Source organism: Dacryopinax primogenitus (assembly GCF_000292625.1).
Source record: "Dacryopinax primogenitus strain DJM-731 SS1 chromosome Unknown DACRYscaffold_24, whole genome shotgun sequence".
In the NCBI taxonomy this organism is placed as follows: Eukaryota; Fungi; Basidiomycota; class Dacrymycetes; order Dacrymycetales; family Dacrymycetaceae; genus Dacryopinax; species Dacryopinax primogenitus.
In genome coordinates, this window is record NW_024467221.1 from 135,736 (window position 1) to 150,424 (window position 14,689).

A 14,689-nucleotide genomic window follows, 5' to 3' on the forward strand; every position below is an offset into this window, starting at 1 on the left:
CTTAGACTCTTGGCACTCTTAGGTGAGCAGACTTAGTCAGCCTGTGTTGCCCTAACATGAAGTAAGAAGCATGATATTTGCAGAAAACTAGCAAAACTGAGAGGAAGAATTTCTGCACATTTGTCTCTATCCCATGTGGGAAGAAGCCCAACATCCAGCTCAGAAAGGAATAAAGATGGAAAGCTTGTTTAAAATTAGCCATACAGCCTCCATCTGGAATGTACACCTGAGGTATGTGACTAAGTCCAGATTGCTATTATATAGGTTAATACTGCTTTCAAACAGCAAATCGCAGTGGCAGCAGCTGGCTTCCAGAGAGCTGCCATATGATAGATGGAATCCTGTGTTCAATCTTATTGATATTTGTAGTTACTCTGATGAGGGATAGAACTTCTTGAGGACTTGTCCTGCTTGTGTATCTACCCCAGCATATTCCATATCCATGGGCTTAGGAACAAGCATAGGTGCAAGAACCAGTGCTATCATACACCAGTTAGAGGTTGCTCTGAGACTAGATTACACATCCTGATTGATGATAGGGTAACAAACTCTAGTGAGGTTTCTTCACTATGGTTGTGTACAATGCACTGTCTTCATCAAGCAAACAAGATACTCCTAAATAGATGCATAATGATATTGTATCTGAATACTATGCAAGAGAAACCTGGGCATGACCTCAGCTCTTGCAGCTATCAAAACCAAATCAAATGCCCTTTTGCCTGATATGAGGAAGCAGGTACTTATGGTATTTCAGATTGTTGCAGCAGCACTGTCCCTCTTTGTCACCATCCTATACATTTTAAGCAGGGAACTATGATGCTTGGTAATTAGATGCTAACCTTGGACATGCTATAAGAGATGGTGATCTCTGTATCCTTGGAGATTTTCACATTTGTCACAAATGCAATGAGCAGAGTGATGTACTCCTTAGATTTGATCTCTCAGGAATTCCACTGTCTAGTTGATATTCTGGTCTTATGACTGATCTCCCTTGAGAAGCCAAGTGTGCCTGATAGTGTGACGCTCTCTTTGATATCAACATTGAGAGAGCATCCTCCACTCACAATTACCTCAATTTACTTGTTGTACCTCTCTGAGCAGCCGATTGCTCAACTGACATGCTGAGTCCTCCTCTTGGACAACTCAAGCTCTGGTTGATAGCCCTATCTCAGGATGATATTGGACCTTCAGCCCAGCCAAACAGCTGATTCCCCTTGATATGGACAAGCCCCTCAGTATTGCATTCTCACTTGCTATGTGCCACCTTTCTTGATGCTCAGAACTCCACTATATGGACAGCTGATATGCATGATAGGACAAAGCCTAGTCAGCATTCCCCATCAGTTGGTGTTGACCCCCACCAATATCCACAACTCCCCAAACTGATGCTCTGAGAGTCATGAGGGTTGGGCTCTGCATGGTCAATTTTGGGGCATGTGATCAAGCAACACCACATTGGCACTTTTCCTTTTCTTCTGGCTCATTATCGTCCTCAGTTTAGCTAGCTAGTGTGGTGGGTCAACAGACATGCTCAACAAGTGAACCAAATGGAGATGTCTCATTGGTCTTGACATGAGGGTAGACTCGGAGTTAACGGCGCGTCCTCCACTGCATCACAGCCACCCATCCGTTGCTTCTTTTGGCGACCGGCAAAACGGCCACCTGAAACCCTTTTACTCCCGATTGGCAACGTGTCTCTCATGTGTCATCCCTTGATGACTCTGGCCGACATCACACCGATAGTCGTGCCTGTCTCGTGTTATTCGAAACGTCCTGCTTCTCTCTGTCATCTAAAGGCGTTTTTTTTCAATGGTGACGACTCGCTCTTCAATCACCTATGATCATGGTTTTCATGACAGCGGATGTCCCTGGGATTGGCGGAGCATCTCCTCGCTTGACCGCATAAGACCAGGGAATGAACTTGGGTACTACTCGCCGAACGTTGACTCCTGCTCATGGTCAACTTCGATCTGGAGCAGAGGGGTTGGCTCGAAGAGCGTCTCTCTGCGTTCTCGTCACGAGCAGACAGACGAGAGGGCAAGCAATACGCCATCGAAATCACCTCTGCCTTCCAACACGCTTTCCCTCAGTACCGCCCGAAGAAAGAAAATGGCGATGTTGGCAATGTACGATGATCTGTATTTATCATATTGTCATTCGGCTCACTTGACGTCTAGCAGATCTATGTGTTTCTGAAGAACAGTCGTGCGCATCTCGGCGACCCGTTGGTCAGGCTGGCAAACATTGGCGACCGTCCTTGTCCGCTGACCAACCATGGTTGCGGACGTCCCTTCCTTCAAGCAGAAGCTGCTTGACTTTGCTATTGGCGTGAACAAACCTTCTTTCCAAGCCCGTCCCGAGTTCCTCAAGCAATACTGGGAGCACCAGCTCTTGCCTGAGCAACGGCAGGAGTATGTGGAGCGAGCGTTGAAGGAGCGAGGAACCCCCGACGTTCTCATTGAAGGGAAACAGACGTCGGGATGGTATGTTCTTTCACGCCATTTAGGCTCTTACTGACGTGTCCCACGAGTCCCTCCGAGAAGATTTTTGCTACAATAGCAGCTTTTCACAAAGCTGTAAGCGCCCGTACAGGCTGGGTCCTGTTCACTCTTGCTGGCGGAGTTGATAAATCAGGTGCCAGAGCCGTAACACAGTAAGCCTATACTGCTATTCTCATCTGGTTCCTTCTTACACATCGGCAGCGTGGACTCTGGTAAAACATCTGCCAATCTTGGCTTTTCGGAGTACAACGTGCGTCATCATGACGGCATGATGCAGGCATGGAAGGACTTTGTGAAAGCTACCAGTACGTGATCACCTTCTGTACCCCATTTAGTCTAAACGTTATAGTCCCCGCCGAATCCCGGTCGCAACAAGCTCCTATGCGAATACTACCGACTTTGCAGCGAGATACCTGCAACCGCCCTATCCTTCCACCTTTGGACTCAGCATGGAATCAGCTAGAGATTGCAGTCATGCTGCAGACGTATCTCATGAGCCTTTACGGTAGGGTCGCGACGTCCCGACCGATATGTATACTAACCTTGAACAAGAGCATGAAACATCGAACTCCCTGCTCGACTGGGCATCAGTTTCGGTCCAGCCTGGACGTCTCCCGATTGACGTCTCCCTCTCAGATCCGGAACACATGTCATTTATGGACATGTTGAAGACTTATACCCTTGTTCGCGAACAACAAGAAGAGTTCCAGGAAGAGTTCACGTTCTTCACCCCTCCCGATCAAGTCGAGCCCTTCCACTTTGACATGACAAACCTTGGATTGTCTCCTGCCCCGGCAAATCAACCTCCCACAACTCCAGCTGGAAGACAGCCCATAATCCGGACAACACAAACGTCTGTAGCCAGCAGACGGACCAGTATACGTTGACCTCGCTCAATTCGATCACTCCGCTCCCGAACAGCCACATCCAACGGGGAGGTCTGTGACACCCCGACAAGATGGAATCCTTTTGGTGATGAGCCATGCACGTCCCCTCCACCTTCAGATGAAGATGTCTTCCAAATTGATTCGCCGGTGTGCAGGGAGAATGTTGCTCAAGGTACAGTTCTCCGCACGTCATGTGAATTGATCTGATGAGTGATGCACAGGCAGTGCATCCAGAAGGTGGCGTTTCGTGCTCCATCCTGGATTGATTTCTGACGAAGTCCCTCAGCACAGCGACATTGTCTGACCCTCGGCAAGAACCATCCTCCGCACATTCTCCAGAGGGTCGCAGGCCCTTACGACGTGGTGGTGCCCAAGTACTTGATGTTCACGTGCGGCGATCAATGTGAGTGACTCTGTATGCGTTGACATGCAATCTCAGCAAATGAATCTCTCAGGCGAATGGCAGCAAGTCCATACAAGCAAAAGTATGTACCTTTTTCGGACGTCAGTCGGAACGTCACTCATCAGACGGGAAGGTCTCCTCATCGTCTCACGGTTCCTGCGCCTGCAAAACGCGGGAGACCACGCAGGCGTCAGACGTAAACTACATAGCGTGTTCATTAGCTTGTTAATACATATATATATATATATACAATCCTACTAGCCTCCGGCGCGTGAATTGAACGCTGAGACTAGCCTGCACTTGGGACGACAGAGTACAAATCTAATCAGGCGGATGATAGTATAAACTGGCGATACTCCGTGTAAGCCTGGACGTATGGAAGAATCTCACCGTGCCTGCCTTTCCACCGTGCCTGATGACGTATCCACGCGGCAAACCCCTTGCTCTCAGCTTTCAGGGTCGGCCGATTCGAGCCCAGCGCTGGACTGACCCATACCGACTGAGCAATATTGTCGCCATGGAGAGGAGCGGACCAATAAGCTTCGAACGCGTCTGAGATTGGAAGGTAAAAATTGACGTCCTCGATCAAGTTGTAATCCATCGAAAGCATCATGACGTCGACCGAACCGATTGAGTTCGACGGTTTTGGAGGGAGTGCGCTAGACGACGGGGCGTAGCCGGTCTCAAGAGCAGCAACGTCGAGTCTCCTTCGTAATCGGTTGGTTGTGCGATTATCTCGATACGATGGTGGGTTGGGATGAAGAAACTGGAAGCTTGGCGAAGGCCGTTCTTGCGGAACTGGGTCTTTGGTCCCTTCCTGAGCGGAGCAGCCTAATGCTGAGCTCAGGTGCTGGCTCTGTCGTGGACGGCGACGGGTTTGCTGTGACGACTTCTTCCTCTTCATCGGCGCAACGTCCGATACGAACGTTGTAGTTGCCGAGGTGAATTCAGATGCTGGTTGGTGCATGAAAGGACGTTTCTTGCCGTTGCTCGCTGTGAAGACAAATTCAGAAAGGTCGTCGCTGTCCTTAGGTCGATGATTGATTAAACCGGGATGCCGAATATCGGAGATGTCTTGACCATCTGACCTCTCTATCTCTCCGGCTATGGCACGCCAAGATACAGGAGGAGCCTCGAGTGGTACTGCCAATTCGACAGGTTGGTTGAAATCCAACCCGAAGATGGCGTGGATATCGGCAACAGTGAAGACGACGCCGTTGGTACAAAGCACGAGGGGCCGATCCACAGGCGTCATTTCCGCTAAATGATGTAAGAATGCCGCGGTGAACGGGATTCAATGAGGACAAACCGGACGTCAAATCCCGCACGAAGATCGTTCCATCCCACATCGCGACGTGGAATGCCCACTGAGACAGAGTCGACCACTTATATGGCTGTTCGTGAGTCCCTGGAAGGGGAATATGTTGGGTGACCCCGACAAGTACCCGTTTTTGACGCAGTAGCACTTTGGGCAGGTCTCTCCAGAGGCAGTGCCCGCCAAGGTTGTTATCTGGAATCATAACGTTAGATCTGCCAATGCTTGCAGAGGTCACCAGAACGGACCCAGCCATGAATTGAAATCTAGCCTGATCAGAAAGTTGCTCAACTTGAGAGGGACGTAGCTATCAGGGCGTTCTGGCCAGCGCGCTCTGGAAGGCGAGTCGGGATCGACGCGAATCAGGCGAGCGTGCGTCCAATGATACTTGCCATAGCCAGGCAGAGCAACCTTGGATCCATCGGCTTGGATATGGTACCGAACGCCTTGAATGTTCCGAAGATCCCACGGCTAGATGTCTTCGGGATCGCTTGGATGGTCTGGAACGTGATTGCCATGGCCATTAGATGTTTTTCGAGGTGGTGGTGGTTCGGAAGAGCGTTTCGACGATGTTTCCGCAGTGACCAGTCGAGCAAGAATGTTTCGGGTTGCAATGGGGAGGTTGGCATGAGGCAGTAGAATGTGCATCCCGGTCATGTAGATGAAATGTACTAGATCCGAGAGGAGATGCTCTACAACAGTGAGCCTATGACGTTCACAGCTCGTTGGACGCTTACCGGCATCCTCCTTCTCGACACTTGTCATGATCGCTTGAATAGCAGCATCCACGTTATCCCTTGATTCTGATCTCCGATGATACGGTGGATATCTGTGAGGGGAGGAACCACCATCTGAACACACGCGCGAGTTGCATTCAGACGTGGTAACTTGACTGGATCTTGACTCAGCCTGTTGGTCGTTGTGGTCCACCGCATCTACCACGCATCCTTGTCGACAAAGAGTTTGGCAGGGCGACGTCATCCCATGAGATTTGGCTGGAATTTCGTCCCTGCAAGGCAAACAGCTGGTATTGATAGTTTCTTGAGATGGTAGGTGCCATTCAGCAGTCGAATCTTCCCTCATTGGGCAGTACCACAGGCACGCAGGCGATTGCGATGAACGATCACCAGCCACCACTTCAGTACAGTATGTAGTTCCCCTTGACCCAAATCAGTCCAGATCTACGAAGGCGCTACGGCAGAAGTGCAGCAAGCTAGGGACGTGAGAGAAGAACAAAGGTACAATGAAGCGCCGCGCCAGAATGAACGCCAGTATGACTGTACTTCTTTTTCAGGGTATCGTCGGCATGTGTATGCACTCCGCCGCCCGTGGTTCACATTGGAAGAGCTTGGGCTTAATCACAATACATCGATGAATATGTAGAATTACATTTGGTGAGAAAGTCCTGTAGCTGCACTACCTAGTGGACGAGCAGCTATGCGCACTCATCGCCTGGTCCAAACAGGTCACTCCTCCACGCTGCTGGTGTCGTCATTCAGACCATGCTTGCGATCATAGATACATTCGGCCGCAAGGTCATCCCTGCCCTCTTCGTCTGACTCAACTGGGTCTAACGCCGGCATCTTGAGGGAGAAGCTGTTGTTGATGGATTTGGCCCGAAACCTTGGCTTGACGTCGATGGCGCCATCAAGCCCAGGTTGGGATGAAGGCGGCCTTTCCTGGGATTCGGTGGAATCAGTCTGCCACGAACGTCAGTGAATGGCTGATCATTCAACACTAGCGCATGTCGACGTACCTCTGACTTGTCAACATCTGCGGGGGTGTGTCCCGCTAAATAGGCAGCAGCTTCCATAATGAATCCATCCGGATCGTCTGACAGTGCGACAACGTCAATGGCATGGGGATTTCCCACAATTAAGGGCGCCATTCCGGTCGCTGCAATCTTCTTAATGATCACGACACTGGACGTGATGAGCTGGGCTAAAGTAACAAAGCTGGGGGACGGACCGAATGCCGCAGACGGCCCGACAGACGTAGTTCTCCACTTGAATAACGGCGCACACGGCAACCTGTTTCGTAGCCACAAGTGTGTTAAGCTGGGTGCTGAGCATGACCGGATGGTCGCGTAACCATCACTGATCTCTAGCCTAAGTTTGAGACAGTTAGGAGACGGTACTAATTCGGCAACAAGCAAACTTACATGTATTGAAAGGTATCATCTGCCTGCTTGAACACGTCGATATTGACCACTTGCACATAGCTGCCAGCAGGAGCTTTTGAAGCGAGAAAGGCTAAGCAAGTACCCCTGCGCAATGCGATGGACATGGTGGAGAGGGGTTGAGATTGGGTCAACGAACGCGTCGCTGAACGGTGACGTTCACAAGGCAGCGGATGCGAATTAGGTAATCGCAATGACGTGAGATGACGGCATCGATCACCGTGGACAATGAGGATGCGGTAGAGTCGCATTGACCAGTCAAGCTATGTAGGCAGGTACAGTATGACGGAGTTACTCTGGTACCAGGGAAACGTCTAATGTCGATAAAGTAGCATCGTGACTGCCCAATTCATAGAAGTAGACCAGAAATGCCAGTGGTAACGATTCGTTGATGGCAGGAAGCGGCATGGTAACAGGCAAACGTGGGCCAACATATTGTTCTAGAAATGCTTCATCAGAACTTTGATTCGACAAGCGAGATGGATGCCAGCTGATTGTAGATGGTGTTTGGGGAAAGTCGGATGATCGATCGTGTCGGATGAGAAGATCCCTTGGTGTCGCGACTTGTTGAGGCGGGTCCGACATTTCAGGATGTGGAAGGGACGTCTCCGTTGAGGGAGCTGAAACAAATGCAAGAGGAGGAGTCGAATGACGTGTAGTGGTCGAGTACCGGAGGGTGTCGGGCACAGAGACGTCCTCGAGCAGATGCTGGATGAGCGACATACTCTCGTCCGAGCTAGCCGTGTCGAGTAGTCGTTGTAGATCATCTTCATATTGCTGCACTGGGTTCCTGCGAGCACTGGGGTCGGGAGACGAAATCGGACCGGGCGGGTGGCTAATGTAAGGTAGTTCAACAGCAGGACCGAACGTCGATGTGGAAGACGTGTCCATACTGGATGTGGACGAGGGGTCGGGAGTCGATACGCCTTGACGAACAGCGGCCAAATACGCCAGCATTTGCTCACGTGTGGGGATGGCGAGAGGAACACTCAGTTGCGGCAACTGGCCAGTTCTGCGATAGTGAAGCTGGTGAAAGATCAAGGAATGGCCGCGCGGTGAAGTATTGTGCTCACGTAGACGTCCATGAACTGGTAAATCAAATCGTGCGCCACACGGAGAGCGGCTAGATCACCTCCAGAAGCAACCTGACGATTCATTTCGTTGATGACGACGGAGAAGAGGATGTAATGAACGTGTTGAAGGGGAGTCGTCTGCCAATCATCGGATAACGTCTGCTGATCAATACCAGGCCCAAAGACAGCGACACAAGCTGTAAACGTTCAGGATGCATGGTGAGAAAGGGGTTGTGATGAAAGCGAACATAATGCGGCCCTAATCCCCACGAGGCGCATCCAACGCCAAAGCTCGTTGAAACGAGCGCCCCATGATTGAATCTCGATCTCAGGCGGGGTAGTACTAACTCAGGACGAAAAGGATACTGGATGTAGTTCAGTTTGGCTTAACCGCCCGATCGCCTGGGGCAGGAGGGGGGTTTGACGTTGCATATGGAAGAGGGTAAGGAACGTTAAGCAAGATGACTTTCTCCTATTTATGAGCTGTCGACGTTGGCACCTCGCGGACGCAATGCGTTGAGGGGCATGTGTGAGAAGCGCCCTAAATAGCCAATCCAAGCGCATGCTCGCCAACGACTAAACGTTGGACGAATTCGAATAACAAAGATTCGCCTTTATGTACAGCGATGAAGACAAGCCCCGGTCAAACATTACCCGGAAAGGCGAGTTAACCGAGGTGAGGCAAGGAGCACGTGTACAGTGTCAGGGGTCTCACCGACAATGGACCGCCGGGGACGCTGACCGGTGCTGGTGCACCTCTCCTTGCACCTCTGCCACCTCCATCCACCGGAACACATAACGTTCATCGTCATTCTTTTTAGAGAAATATGGGTACGCGTGTGAGTGTGTTCACTGATTTGGCGAATGAGATGACATGCGCTGACAAGTTGCTAGATACTGGATAGCGCGGATGTTGCGAGGATCCAGGCGGTAGTCCAACTCATGAAAGAGTACCTGGAGAGATCCGGTCAGTTTTACTGATGATTGAACGACTTATATTTCACTAACGAGATTGGTCAGACGAGAAGATGCCTACTGCTTACCGTGCCATAAAACCATTGGACTTGCGCAGTAAGGTGGAGGCACTCGTGGTGAAGGCAACGATGGCTCAAGAAACGTTCGCGTCGAAACTCTGCAAACTGGCGAAGTGCGCACCCGGAGATCCGAAGGACGTTTGGCAAACGCACAAGGTCCACTTGACCCAGATAATGGAGGTCTGTCGTCAATGAACGTCTCTAGCAAATTATTAATGGCACGGCAGGCTTTGCGCGTCCAGTATCCTGCTGGTCACTGGGCCACGTCAGCGGTCCGAAGCGAGCAGCAGAAGACAGAGATCATGTTGGGGTGATGTACATACCATACACGCGCAGCGAGCCGAATCAATCACCGGCACTGTATCATGAGTCACCGTAAGTGACGAGGACAATTGGAAGTAACGGTTTGATTTGCACATGGTGTGAACGGATGGGTGGGAAGATGTGGTGGAAGTCATACACGTAGCTAGTTTACAATGTACTGGACGTACGACATCTATGCCCAATGTACATACACTGAGGAATCGTCTAAGTCGTTATGTTGCCACATATAGCCCGAGAATGCAGAGTAACAGATACGTATTGGCGTGTCCAGACGTTGACGCTGTCATAAACAGGTCTTAGGGATGAGAAGGAGCGGACCCTGTAACAGGCTCCACCAAATTCCTCAAAGCTTGGCGAAGGCGATCGTTCTCCTCACGTAGACGTACGGTTTCCGCGCGACTGTCCTTCAGTTGCCGCTGTAGCTGGAGAACCAGCCACGTCTTACTTAGCGACTCGTCCATCATGGTCTCGAAACGTTCGCTGAGGGCGGCCATGGGGTCTTGCGAAGCGTTGGAGTCGACGGGCTCCACTTTGACAGCAACCTGCATATACTGAGACAACTTAGATGCATACACGGTCACGGAAACGCACTTGTTGGACGTCCTCTTCCGCGTCACTCGCCGTCAAGTCAATGACGCCCGCCTTCAACTTCGCCCTATTCGGCTTGCCCTGCTCCTCTTCGAAACGGCTGAGACTCTTAGCGAGGGCCAGTCAAGACGTCGGGAGATCCATACCGTGGGAGTGGCGAGCAGTTTGGGTTGACGACGTTCGAGGAGTGGACGACCTCAAGACAGAGTCGACTGCAGCCGCATCGAGTCTTTGGTGAAAGTCGAGATGGGCTGGATGAAGTTAGGCCAAACATCCTGATAATAGAACACCTTACTTACTATCTTCTCCAGTCATGTCGTACGCAGGCGTTTGTTGAGCAGAACTCATGACAGTGATGAGAGGATGAGACGTGGTTGAGGAAGGACCTGGAATCAATCGCTTGACGCGTCGACGGAAGCAAACATGGTACTTGATCCCGGATCATGGGGATGACGCGCCACTGGTTCGTCTCGCATATCCACCATGTCGGACTTAGTGCAACGAGGAAACTGCCGTGCTCTGCTAGAAAGCCTCGACGTCGTCTTTCAAAGCCTTTTTTTTCAGGTGCTGGACTGTGAACAGGTAGTAGTGGATGGACACCGGATATCGCAACGAGATGAGTACTGGTGAGTCACCGAGATAACGCGGGATGGCGAAAGAAACTGACGATGGTCATTAGTCTGAGCGTGACGGACGGCGAGGACTCGCTCCTTGTTGTTCTTTCGGAGAAGATGAACAAGCACGTCGATCGAGGAACCTTGGTGGCGGGTTTTTTTGCGTGTTCAGAAGGTTAAACGCATGACTGTGGGAAGGAGACGGTACGTACATGCGCATGACGCGTATATGCGCATTTATGACACCGGTTAACTTGACTCTACTCAGGTGTATTATCATAAGGAAGTGCCAGCCTGTGGGTGTGCCGAGTCCGCTGCCGGCACGCACATGCCCTCTCGACACGAATATCGATGCAATATTGCGGGAGGAACCCGAAGAGCCGCAAGCATTACTTGACCGTCGACCTCTTGAGCCTCTCATCAACGGTACGTACCTGGGTGGGGATCAGGAATCTATGCATGGGATCTTGGGCCTTGACGTTGGGGCGCACTCCGTCGACACTATCGTGGACGGGACCACAGCTACGGGACCGAACGCAGCTGCCAACATCGACACACTGGCTTGCCACACCGAAACGTTGCGAATTGAACAAGCTGGTCAACCCGACACTCTTCCAACGCTGCTATCAGGTCAATCTCAATCTGTCTCGGACGAGAACGCATCGGGCGTCGCCCCCATGGCGACGACGTCCTCCGGGTCGAGAATGGTCAAGATCGAGCCCACCCCAGCGACGCCGAAGCCAACAGTGAAAGGGAGTGCAGTGAGGAAGAAAAACACAGTCAAGGGTACTGTGGAAGGTGTGCAGGGGTCAGTTCGAGGAGCCTACAAAGGCTTACACAAAGCACATCAAGCGGTGCTTAAGACGATCATCGGGGAGAAGAAGAAGATCAAATCTGAATTGGGTTCTGGGAAGACGTCATCTGATTCGAAACCTCCAGTGGTGGCGGGAAGGGGGTCGACGTCGAAGGAAAGCAAGAGTGGAACGTCCGCTTCGGCCAAGAGCCAAGGTTTGACGGCCAAGCCAGGCAAGAAGGCCACAGGGCGATTGGTGGCATCCAGCTTCGATTCCGAATATCCCGAGGAGTTCAAGTTGTCTGAGCTCGGGACGAAGATGTCTTGTGGATGGGAAGCTTTCGTGCGCATATACGAAATCCATGGCCCAAGACCGTGGAAAAATGGCGGAGGGTTAACCTTGACGCTGTTGGTCAAGGACAAAGAAGGCACAAGTTCATTAATAGTGCTTATTAGCGTGGAATTGACAAAGCAATAGACGGCCATGAAGGTCTTGACGTTCGAGGAGGAGGTAATTGATGGATTGTTGAAGAATGCAGCTGTGGGAGTGGTAAGCGGTTATGGAAACCCTTGGAGCCTGATGCTGATGTCAACGCAGGTGATGCGCTTGGAGAGTGTTCGTTTGCAAGAAACGCAAGCGAAATATCTACGGAACGGGCTTCTTCCTATCGAGGCGGTCGTCGACCACAACTCTAGGATTGAATTCCCTCTCCAGGTGGGTGATGATTCGAAGTATACAACGATATTACTAATGACACGACAGGACCACGGCATCCCTTCTCTGAGTCTTGAGCTGACAAAGATCAGCCTGCTTAGGGCAATGAAGGTGGGTACCGAGGTCAACGTTATAGGAGTGGTGCTGCATGTCGGCGAAGTGGAGGCGATGTCTGAAAAGAAGAGGGTTGCCGGGAAGAGTGGGGATGGAGAGAGCGAGAGCGAGGAGGAAGACCCCAAAGGGGAGAGGGTGAGACGGGAAGTCCAGCTAGTGGACGACTCTGCCCACGTCGTGCGCGTTGCACTATGGAAAGGCCGTGCTACGTCCATGGCCGTGAAGCGCGATTCAATCTTGTTGCTCAAGAAGGTGGTCATTGCCGCGCATGGTGGTATCAGCCTGAACGTGTACGAGAAGACAAAGGTGGACAAGGATCCGAAGGTGGCAGAGGGCACGAGCTTGAAGAACTGGTCCGTCGATAATATGGTTATTCATTGAACAGCCTACTGACTTTGCAAAGCTGCAATAATCTCGCATCGAATCCCCAAACGTTCCGACATATCTCCTCCGGTTATAGCGCGGGAAGTGGCCTGTTCACCGACATCGAGCCCCGCTCGAACGTTCTGACCATCCCTGAGGTTCAAAAGTCCAATCTTGGAACCGGCTCCCGCGTCGACACCTTCAATGTCGAGGGCCGCATTCAAGTGGTGGATCGGAATGCTGTCTACGAGGCCTGCAGGAATACTCGTTGTAACAAGAGTATTGAGAAGAGCCCTCGCGATATTGAAGGGCATGAAGATACGTCTGATGATAATCGAAGATTCTGGTGAGTCTTCTACGTTCGGCTGGCAGTTGCAAATGCTGATGACATTTAGCTACCATCTCAAATTAACGATTGGACAAGACCGCAGGCGCACCATAGATGTCTCCGTTTTCACGCCGCTGGCTGACAAAATGCTTGAGGAGGACGCGACGGAAGTAGTCAAGAAAAGGGTACGTTTATCTCTATACCAAAAGAGATCTCCTAATGATATGCCAGGATCACATGCCGGGCCAGTATGATGAAGTTCTTGGGGCCCTCTTAAAGACAAAATGGAGATTCACTATCCAGGCACGCACTCAGTTGTGGAAGGTGCGTGTACGTCTATAATATTGATGTGTGGCTTACTTGAAATGCAGAATAAATGGTCCGGCGAATGGTCGAGGAAGCTGACTTACGTCGTGACCGGGGAGGAGCAGCTCGGAGAAGAGGAAGGGGAAGACGAAGATGAGGAATCGAGGGAGGACGTCGAAGGGGAGAATGGAGAGGATGAGGTCCCCGAGGTGTTTGAGGAAGAGGGGGATTCTGATTGACGAAGACGTGAGTGGAAGGGGTGGGATGAGTGGGAGTATCAGTGAAGAGTGAGGAGTTGCGATGCCTGTCTGTCATCTTGATCAATGTCCCTATATGCGCCATAACTGTTGTATCGTAGGGGGAGGAATCGCCGGTGCTGTGGCCAAATAAGCAATCGCGGTCTCTGCCTGAACGTTGTGTGAGGGATGCCAGATCATCCTGGGATTATACATGATTATCTAGGGATAATCCACAGATTATCTGAGAGGATTATCCTAGACCATGGGTTACAAGCGACGTAGGATTATCTGATTTTACGATCCTCAAGCTATTAGGATGATCTAAGGCTACTGAGGTGGCTGATTTGATGTTCTGCTGGACGCCGAACGGAGCATTAGAGTCGAACACCCAAACAAGCCGTTCTAGAAGCTGCGCCGCGTGTGCAAAGTGGCTGCTTCCCCAAGAAGCATTGATAAATGCGGTGGGTCCTCCTGCAAATTTGTCCCGGAGCAACTGAGGTGCAGTGTCAGACCAAAGTGTTGGTCACAGGGAAGGAAGGTTGACCTACCGTGAGCAGGGTGGTGTCGCCTACAAGACGCAGATCCATTCCCTTGCGAAAGTAGCAGAGTTCTTCCGGTTCAGGAGACACCAGAGGAGCCGCCAGGCTAGCCATCCCTTGCAGATAGCGAAGCCACTGTCCGTGCAAGTCAGGGGACATGGGAAATTGCATTGCATTATGCTACGCCGCGTGAGCATTATGATATTGGGGCAAGCGGTAGACGTGCCTGCAAGCCAAGGTGCTGAAACACATATCTGGCCAAGTGATATTGCGGATGGTTCTTTTCCTGCTTTGCTGGTCAGAAACACCAGCAGCGCAGAGCCAAGAGTTGCGCACTAATGATTGATCCGGGGGAAGCAGGACACCCCCATGGG

General features: G+C 51.2%; 7 protein-coding genes across 7 annotated transcripts; 3 read left to right on the top strand and 4 right to left on the bottom strand.

Annotated features, from left to right (window-relative positions):
- The first annotated feature begins 1,812 nt into the window (after window positions 1–1,812).
- On the top strand, window positions 1,813–3,861 carry DACRYDRAFT_25218 (uncharacterized protein). The gene is made up of 7 exons (XM_040774064.1): window positions 1,813–2,126; window positions 2,178–2,483; window positions 2,531–2,653; window positions 2,703–2,806; window positions 2,851–3,006; window positions 3,054–3,791; window positions 3,844–3,861. The coding sequence occupies exons 2-6, from the start codon at window positions 2,275–2,277 to the stop codon at window positions 3,386–3,388; spliced, it is 927 nt and encodes a 308-aa protein (XP_040623985.1). The 5' UTR covers window positions 1,813–2,126; window positions 2,178–2,274; the 3' UTR covers window positions 3,389–3,791; window positions 3,844–3,861.
- Window positions 3,862–4,116: 255 nt separating this feature from the next.
- DACRYDRAFT_112050 (uncharacterized protein) lies at window positions 4,117–5,630 on the bottom strand (the record flags this gene model as incomplete). The annotated part of the gene is made up of 4 exons (XM_040769338.1): window positions 4,117–5,051; window positions 5,101–5,301; window positions 5,355–5,440; window positions 5,518–5,630. The coding sequence occupies 4 exons, from the start codon at window positions 5,628–5,630 to the stop codon at window positions 4,117–4,119; spliced, it is 1,335 nt and encodes a 444-aa protein (XP_040623986.1).
- A 942-nt stretch (window positions 5,631–6,572) lies between these two features.
- On the bottom strand, window positions 6,573–7,392 carry DACRYDRAFT_112051 (uncharacterized protein; the record flags this gene model as incomplete). The annotated part of the gene is made up of 3 exons (XM_040769339.1): window positions 6,573–6,806; window positions 6,863–7,214; window positions 7,268–7,392. 3 exons carry the CDS (start codon window positions 7,390–7,392, stop codon window positions 6,573–6,575), a joined length of 711 nt encoding a protein of 236 aa, XP_040623987.1.
- A 184-nt stretch (window positions 7,393–7,576) lies between these two features.
- Window positions 7,577–8,442, bottom strand: DACRYDRAFT_112052 (uncharacterized protein; the record flags this gene model as incomplete). Its single annotated transcript, XM_040769340.1, has 2 exons — window positions 7,577–8,311; window positions 8,359–8,442. The coding sequence occupies 2 exons, from the start codon at window positions 8,440–8,442 to the stop codon at window positions 7,577–7,579; spliced, it is 819 nt and encodes a 272-aa protein (XP_040623988.1).
- Window positions 8,443–9,185: 743 nt separating this feature from the next.
- Window positions 9,186–9,706, top strand: DACRYDRAFT_112053 (uncharacterized protein; the record flags this gene model as incomplete). The annotated part of the gene is made up of 4 exons (XM_040769341.1): window positions 9,186–9,197; window positions 9,253–9,325; window positions 9,379–9,572; window positions 9,620–9,706. 4 exons carry the CDS (start codon window positions 9,186–9,188, stop codon window positions 9,704–9,706), a joined length of 366 nt encoding a protein of 121 aa, XP_040623989.1.
- A 306-nt stretch (window positions 9,707–10,012) lies between these two features.
- DACRYDRAFT_112054 (uncharacterized protein) lies at window positions 10,013–10,652 on the bottom strand (the record flags this gene model as incomplete). Its single annotated transcript, XM_040769342.1, has 4 exons — window positions 10,013–10,258; window positions 10,308–10,393; window positions 10,451–10,555; window positions 10,604–10,652. 4 exons carry the CDS (start codon window positions 10,650–10,652, stop codon window positions 10,013–10,015), a joined length of 486 nt encoding a protein of 161 aa, XP_040623990.1.
- Window positions 10,653–10,787: 135 nt separating this feature from the next.
- DACRYDRAFT_25222 (uncharacterized protein) lies at window positions 10,788–13,936 on the top strand. The gene is made up of 11 exons (XM_040774065.1): window positions 10,788–10,930; window positions 10,984–11,122; window positions 11,187–11,716; window positions 11,771–12,139; window positions 12,190–12,261; window positions 12,310–12,426; window positions 12,475–12,893; window positions 12,944–13,249; window positions 13,299–13,416; window positions 13,463–13,555; window positions 13,603–13,936. Exons 5-11 carry the CDS (start codon window positions 12,196–12,198, stop codon window positions 13,774–13,776), a joined length of 1,293 nt encoding a protein of 430 aa, XP_040623991.1. The 5' UTR covers window positions 10,788–10,930; window positions 10,984–11,122; window positions 11,187–11,716; window positions 11,771–12,139; window positions 12,190–12,195; the 3' UTR covers window positions 13,777–13,936.
- Window positions 13,937–14,689: the final 753 nt, after the last annotated feature.